The 7,843-nt window shown below is 28.8% G+C and overlaps 1 protein-coding gene across 1 annotated transcript; it reads left to right on the top strand.

Moving 5' to 3' along the window:
- The first annotated feature begins 4,251 nt into the window (after positions 1 to 4,251).
- On the top strand, positions 4,252 to 7,474 carry cxcl8a (chemokine (C-X-C motif) ligand 8a). The gene is made up of 4 exons (XM_061977366.1): positions 4,252 to 4,597; positions 4,674 to 4,806; positions 6,811 to 6,897; positions 7,032 to 7,474. Exons 1-4 carry the CDS (start codon positions 4,534 to 4,536, stop codon positions 7,042 to 7,044), a joined length of 297 nt encoding a protein of 98 aa, XP_061833350.1. The 5' UTR covers positions 4,252 to 4,533; the 3' UTR covers positions 7,045 to 7,474.
- Positions 7,475 to 7,843: the final 369 nt, after the last annotated feature.

Genomic DNA, 7,843 nt, shown 5'->3' with positions numbered 1-7,843 from the left:
AAATAAATATGTATAAATAGTTTCATAGTCTTTAATGTGCTTATTGACAAGTCCTTTTGAAAATATATTCATATTTTACCATTTTTCCAACACCTCCGACTAATTCAGATTTCAAAACCATTTTTTGACACATGAACTAAATGACTCATTTAAAAAAATCAGATTAATCACACTTTGGAATTTGGATTAATCATGATTAATCACAGGCGATTACTCGCTTGCGCAACAATTTGCAAACAATTTGCTGACAAAAAGACCCTAATATTTGTACACAAATGCCTTTCTTTTTTTTCTTTTTTTTAACCTTTTACATGAACGCACGTCGTTTATTCGCGCAGAACTCGGCGATTGTCCGAAAAGGAGTCGGCAGAGTCCGAGCACATTTAAGTCCGTGCCTCAGCAATTACTTGCAGTTTGTATACATCTTGTGAAATGTTGTATTTGGTGTCAAACTTTACTCACACGCTTTATTTACACCAATAAATTCATTTTTTTTATTACAGTTTATAACAGTTGTTTAATCAGCTTCTACTAAAAGTTTTGTGCCGTTTCTCCGGTTTATTTGAGATTTTAGTTCTAATTTCATTTTTTTCCCCCAAAGGCTAAAAATCAACATCCTTTGTTTTCTATCATTTCCTGTACTGAGGCTCCTATTTTGCTTCACCTGTTACTCATTGTGCACTACCGTACTGCACTAGATTTATGTTGCCCCAATAAGTGAAACAATTGTCTTCAATTAAAAAAAATTGCAAGTATAAAAACATTTTTTTGCAAGTAAAAACATTTTTTTCACACCCAATAATTTGCAAGTTGAAAAATAATTTGCTTTAATTACAATTTTTTTTTTGCAAATATAAGAAAATGTTTTTGCAAGTAAAACGTTTTTTTTTCCCCACACTCAACAATTTGTTGGTTTTCTTCGTTTAAAAATACATTTTTGTTCAATTAAATATGCAAGTATAAAAACGATTTTTTGCAAGTAAAAAAAAAAGTTTTCACACCCAACAATTCACAAGTTAAAAAACATTATTTATTCTATTAAAAACAATCTTCAATTACAAATAAAAGCAAGTATAAAACCTTTTTTTTTTTATTATTAAAAAAGTATTTTTAACACCCCAAAATTAGCTAATTCTCAAGTTTTCTTCGATTTAAAAAAATTGCAAGTTTATAAATATTTTTTTGCAAGTAAAAACATTTTTTTCACACCCAACAATTTGCAGGTTAAAAAATAATTTTTATTGATTACAATTTTTTTTGGCGAGTATAAGAAAATGTTTTTGCAAATAAAAATTGCAAGTACAAAAACAAATTTTTTGCAAGTAACTTTTTTTCACACCCAACAATTCGCAAGTTAAAAAACGATTTTATTCTATTAAAAACAATCTTCAATTAAAAATAAATGCATGTATGAAACCTTTTTTTTAAATTAAAAAATAGTGTTTTTAACACCCCAAAATTTGCAAATTCTCAAGTTTTCTTCAATTAAAAAAAATGCAAATATGAAAACAATTTTTTGCAAGCAAAAAAAAAATTATTTAACTCTCAAGAATTTGTAAGTTGAAAAATATATTTTTTAAATCAAAAAACAATTTGTAAGTGTTCAAATATTTGTTTGCAATTAAAAGAATTACAAATTGCAAAAATGTAAAAATTGTAAGTACGAAAACAATTTTTTTACAAGTAATTTTGTTGATTACAAATTTTTTGGGCGAGTATAAAAAAATGTTTTTGCAAGTAAAACATTTTTTTTTTCCACCCAACAATTTGTTGGTTTTCTTCGTTTAAAAATACAGTTTTCTTCAATTAAAAAAATTCAAGTATAAAAACGATTTTTTGCAAGTAAAAAACAAAAAGTTTTCACACCCAACAATTCACAAGTTAAAAAACATTATTTATAGTATTCATGGAATATTTTGCTTCTACTTCCTGTTGGGTTCCTCGTCTTTGCCGCACCTAAAGTTTCTGTTCCGTTTCCTGCCAGCACACCTGTGTTCCAGTAGTTATTTAGTTTCACCTGTTACTCATTGTGCACTTCCGTACCGCACTAGGTTTCTGTTGCCCCAATAAAAAGGGCTTTTATCTGCACGTTGCCTTCCTTGCTCCGTGTGCCGGGGTCCAGACAAACAAGGCCAACACAAGACTGTAACACAGTGCTATTCAACCATGTTGTTCTAGGGGCCACATTTACTTCAATATTATTCTTATTTTGAGAACTCTGTAGCTTTATTATTTTAATTTATTTTTAAATAAAAACATGTTTTTCCACACCCACCAATTTGCAAGTTAAACATTTTTTTCAATTACAAATAATTTGAAAGTAGAAAAAACAGTTTTGCAAGTAATGGCAAGTAATGGCAAGTATCCAAACTATTTTTTCAAGCAAAAAAACTTTTTTTTCCCACTTCCACTAAGTTGAAAAATATTTTTTTTAAATTAAAAAACAGTTTGTAAGTGTTCAAATATTTTTTTGCAATTAAAGAAATAAAAATCGCATGTACGAAAACAAGTTTTTTGCAAGTAATTTTATTTCACACCCAACAATTCGCAAGTTAAAAAACAATTGTATTCTATTAAAAACAATCTCCAATTAAAAATAAATGCAAGCATAAAACCTTTTTTTTTTTTATTAAAAAATGTAGTTTTTAACACCCCAAAATTAGAAAATTCTCAAGTTTTCTTCAATTAAAAAAAATGCAAGTACAAAAAAAATGTCTGCAAGCAAAAAATGTTTTTTTTTCACTTCCAACAATTTGTTAGTTGAAAAATATATATTTTTAATTAAAAAACAATTTGTAAGTGTTTAAATATTTTTTTGAAATTAAAAAGTAAAAATTGCAAGTACAAAAACAAGTTTTTTGTAAGCAATTTTTTTCCCCACCCAACAATTCGCAAGTTAAAAAAATATATTATTCTATTAAAAACAATCTTCAATTAAAAATAAATGCAAGTATATAACTTTTTTTTTAAATTAAAAAATAGTGTTTTTAACACCCAAAAATGTGCAAATTCTCAAGTTTTCTTCAATTAAAAAAATGCAAGTATAAAAACATTTTTTACAAGCAAAAAAAAAATGTTTCGCTCCCAACAAATTATTTGAAAAATATACTTTTTAAATTAAAAAACAATTTGTAAGTCTCCCAATATTTTTTTGCAATTAAAAAAAAAATTGCAAGTACGAAAACAAGTTTTTTGCAAGTAACTTTCTTTCAGACCCAACAATTCGCAAGTTAAATTATTTTATTCTATTAAAAAAAATCTTTAATTAAAAATAAATGCAAGTATAAAACCTTTTTTTTAATTTATTAAAAAATAGTGTTCTTAACACCCAAAGTTTTCTTCAATTTAAAAAAATGCAAGTACAAAAACCATTTTCTGCAAGCAAATATTTATTTTTTTCACTTCCAACAATTTGTAAGTTGAAAAATATATTGTTTCAAAATTAAAAAACAATTTGTAAGTGTTCCAATATGTTTTTGCAATTAAAAAAATACGTACAAAAACAAGTTTTTTGCAAGTAACTTTCTTTCACACCCAACAATTCGCAAGTTAAATTATTTTATTCTATTAAAAACAATCTTTAATTAAAAATAAATGCAAGTATAAAACCTTTTTTTTAATTTATTAAAAAATAGTGTTCTTAACACCCAAAGTTTTCTTCAATTTAAAAAAATGCAAGTACAAAACCCATTTTCTGCAAGCAAAAACATTTTCTTTCACTTCCAACAATTTGTAAGTTGAAAAATATATTGTTTCAAAATTAAAAAACAATTTGTAAGTGTTCCAATATTTTTTTGCAATTAAAAAAAGAAGTACAAAAACAAGTTTTTTGCAACTATTTTTTTTTTCACACCCAACAATTCGCAAGTTAAAAAACAATTTTCTTCAATTAGAAAAAAATTATAAGTGTTAAAACAATTTTTTGCAAGTGAAACAATTTTTTTTTAAATAAAAGGTTTTTTTTACCTGCAAAATGTTTTTTATATACTTGCAATTGTTGTTTAAACTTGCGAATGGTTGGGCGTGACAAAAACAATGTTTGTGTGTGTAATTTCCCTTCACAGATATTGGCATATACACATCATCCATCTCTTTTATGGAAGCTTTTCCTTTAACGGTGTGACATTACTACTTTGATTACACGCTGAGTCACTCATTAGTTGATCACTTTTTGTCGACGACCATGAATTGGAAAGTTCAAAGGCCACTAGAAAGTAGCGCACATTCCTGTGTAATACGCAGATGGATTACTCCACTTGAGTCATGTCGTGTTCCCAATGATCAATGTGCTGATCAATGACAAATAGCCATCGAAGATTGTGCCTCAGGCCACCTCGCGCGCTCCTCGCCGTGTAAATTCCCGCCCGGCTGCCAACAATCCTATCTTGCGCAACACCTGCATGTGCGGTGACTCACCCGTGGCTCTTTAAAAAGGAGAAGACTCTCGTCTTCAGCATTAGAATCCAACAGCAGAGCTCAAAGGCAGCCAACGTCTTCCTCCACTTTCCAAAGACAACAACAACAACGACAACAATGATGAGCAAAGTGGTCCTCAGTGCTTTGGTGGCCCTCCTGGTCTCTGTGGCCCTCAGTGAAGGTAAGGCCTCTCTTTTCATGTTGCACACCTTTTATGGAGGAGCATGCATCTGACGGAGTTCTTCCACCCCGTCCAGGAATGACTCTGAGAAGCTTGGGAGTGGAGCTGCACTGCCGCTGCATCCAGACCGAGAGCAAACCCATCGGCCGGCACATCGAGAAGGTGGAGCTGATCCCCGCCAACTCTCACTGCGATGACACCGAGATCATGTAAGAACATTTGCTTATTTTTATTATTATGGAGGAATCAGTCAGTGGTGGCATGTGGATCCGAACCGTTGACCTTTACACAAATGTTACACCATTGGTGGTCTTCTGAAATATTGCCTCGGTCTAAGTGAAACGTAGTTTTGTCAGACCCTACAATTCTCAAAATTCTTCAAATAAAAAACTATTTTCTTAAATAAAATAAAAAATTGCGAGTATAAGCATTTTCTTTTAGCAAGTTAAAACAATGTTGTTTCATGCCCAACAATTCACAGGTTGAAAAATAATTTTCTTCGATTAAATAAAAAAATTGCAATTATAAAACATTTCTTTGCAAGTAAAAAAATGATTTTTTCCGTACCCAATAATTCATAAATTAAAAAACAATTGTCGATTAAAAAAACAATTTTATTCAATTAAAAAATATATATAATTGCAAGTATAAAAACATTTTTTTGCAACTTAAAACAATGTTTTTTCATACCCAACAATTCACAGGTTGAAAAATAATTTTCTTCGATTAAATAAAAAAATTGCAAGTAAAAACATTTTTTTTTCATACCCAATAATTCGTAAATTAAAAAACAATTGTCGATTAAAAAAACTATTTTTATTCAATTAAAAAACATATAATTACAAGTATAAAAATTTATTTTTGCAAGTTAAAACAACGTTTTTTTATACCCAACAATTCACAGGTTGAAAAAAAAATGTCTTCGATTAAATACAAAATTGCAAGTACAAACATTTTTTTGCAAGTAAAAAATGTTTTTTCCATACCCAACAATTCATAAGTTAAAAACATTTTTTTTCAACTAAATAAAAAATTCTAAGTATAAAAACTATTTCTTGCAAGAAACGTTTTTTTTCATACCCAACAATTTGTAAGTAAAAAATTTATTTTTTTCAATAAACAAAAAATTCAATTGCAAGTATAAAAGCAATTTTTTGCAAGTAAAAAATGTTTTTTTCATACCCAACAATTTGTAAGTTAAAAAATAATTTTCTACCATTAAAAAACAATTTTCTTTAATAAAAATAAAAATAATTGCAAGTATAAAAACTATTTTTTTGCAAATTAAAAAACGTTTTTTTTTTATACCCAACAACTCAGATTAAGAAACAATGTTCCTCCCTTAAATAAAAAATTCAAGTATAAAAACGACTTCGATATCTTTGATTAAAAAAAAAGAAGAAAATATAAGTTCAATAAAAAATAAGATTTATTGGAACTATAAAAATTATTTTTTGCAAGTAAATACATATTTTTCACACCCGACAATTTTTAAGTTAAAAAATAATTGTCTTCGATTAAAAAGACTATTTTCTACAAATAATAAGAAAATTGCAAGTACAAAAACAATGTTTTACAAGTTCTCAATTTGTAGATTGAATAAGAATTTTCTTCAATAAAAAAAAGAAAAAGCACATTTTTGGCAAGTAAAAACATTGTTTTGTCATATCCAACAATTTGCAAGTTAAAAAATAATTTTCTTTGATTAAAAAATAAATATTGGTATAAAAAATATTTTTTGCAAGTAAAAAAATGTGTTTTCATACCCAAATATTTTGATTAAAAAAAATACACAAAAATTAAATAATAATACAATGTATTCATGGATACAAAAGTATAAAATACCACAAATTAGGACGTAATAAAAATGTAAACTTGAAGTACTTTACAGAAAAATGCACCGGAGAAGTGAATCCAAATAAAATAAACATATAAAATAAATAAATAGAAAAAAGATATGATTATATATATTTGTTTTGAAACAAAAAATCAATAAATCCAAGGCTGATGTTTTCTTTGACTCATTTTCTCGTCCAGTTGAAGAGGTTGGGGGGGCTTTTATTTGCGCATGCATCAAAAAAAGTCTCCCAACAGCCAAGGGGCTTTAATGGGTCACTTCAACGAGTCGTTCAAAAGACTCGACTCCTTTGCGTTTGTCGTGTACGTCCAAGTTGTGTGCGTTTCTGACGTCCTGTCTGCGTCTCTGCCTGCAGTGCCACACTGAAAAACAGCGGTCAGGAGGTGTGCCTGGACCCCCACGCCCCCTGGGTGAAGAGGGTCATCAAGAGGATCCTGGACAAGTAAGTTCCACACTCACACCTGCACCACCCAATCACATCCAACACAAAAAAGAGCCCAGCATTGGGTCGACTCACTATTCCGCACACTTCCTCAAGCCAGAAGTTTAACACAAAACTTCTCTTCTCCCCCGCAGCAAAAGACGCTGAGCAATATAGAAAAGCTGGCTTTTCTGTCCTTTTTTTTTTTTAACGGAAACTTGAAGAAGGAGCGGAAAAGTGACGGAGGACTACTCAGCACTTTTTAACACGTGCACAAACTTACTTGAAGAAGTGTTGAAGTTGTCAACATACATGATGTTTGTATCAAACACTTTGTTCTAACTTATGTTGGACATATTTCTACTCTATTTATCTATCTTTTTCATGGTTTATTCTATTTATGTTTATTAATGGTCTACTCTATTTATGTTTATTAATGGTCTACTCTATTGATCAAGGCCTGTTGTTGTCTTATGTCGGACATATTTAATGGTGTACTGTATTTATCTATGCCTATTTATAAATGTTTATTTATGAAGAAACCGTCTTCATGTGTTCTGTGTAACTTCCCCTCCATGTCTTGTTGATCCACAATAAAAGACAGCCTCAAATATATGAACTCAGTCTCGTTCCCCTTTTTGAGAAGTTCATCGACAACAACGCCGCGGCACATTTATCTTTATTTAAACAAAAAAAATGTTTGCAATGCATGATAATATATTTGTTGCAATATTGGATAATATTATTAAAAAAAAAAAAGAAAACCCTGTAAATTAAAAAAAATTGTATTGTAATTTTTACAATTTGATGGATAAATTGCTTTGAAATCACAAGTCAAGCAGATATTTAAGTATTTATTTTTATTCAAACAAAAGCAATGTTTGGAAAGCATGGTAATATAAGATAATATTATTGTTTTCAATAAAAAACACTGTAAATTAAAACAAACAAAACATTTAATTTTAAC

This window comes from Nerophis lumbriciformis, linkage group LG16 (genome assembly GCF_033978685.3).
Source record: "Nerophis lumbriciformis linkage group LG16, RoL_Nlum_v2.1, whole genome shotgun sequence".
Classification (NCBI taxonomy): domain Eukaryota; kingdom Metazoa; phylum Chordata; class Actinopteri; order Syngnathiformes; family Syngnathidae; genus Nerophis; species Nerophis lumbriciformis.
The sequence above is the reverse complement of the archived record's forward strand: the minus strand, read 5'-3'. Positions and strand labels throughout refer to the sequence as shown.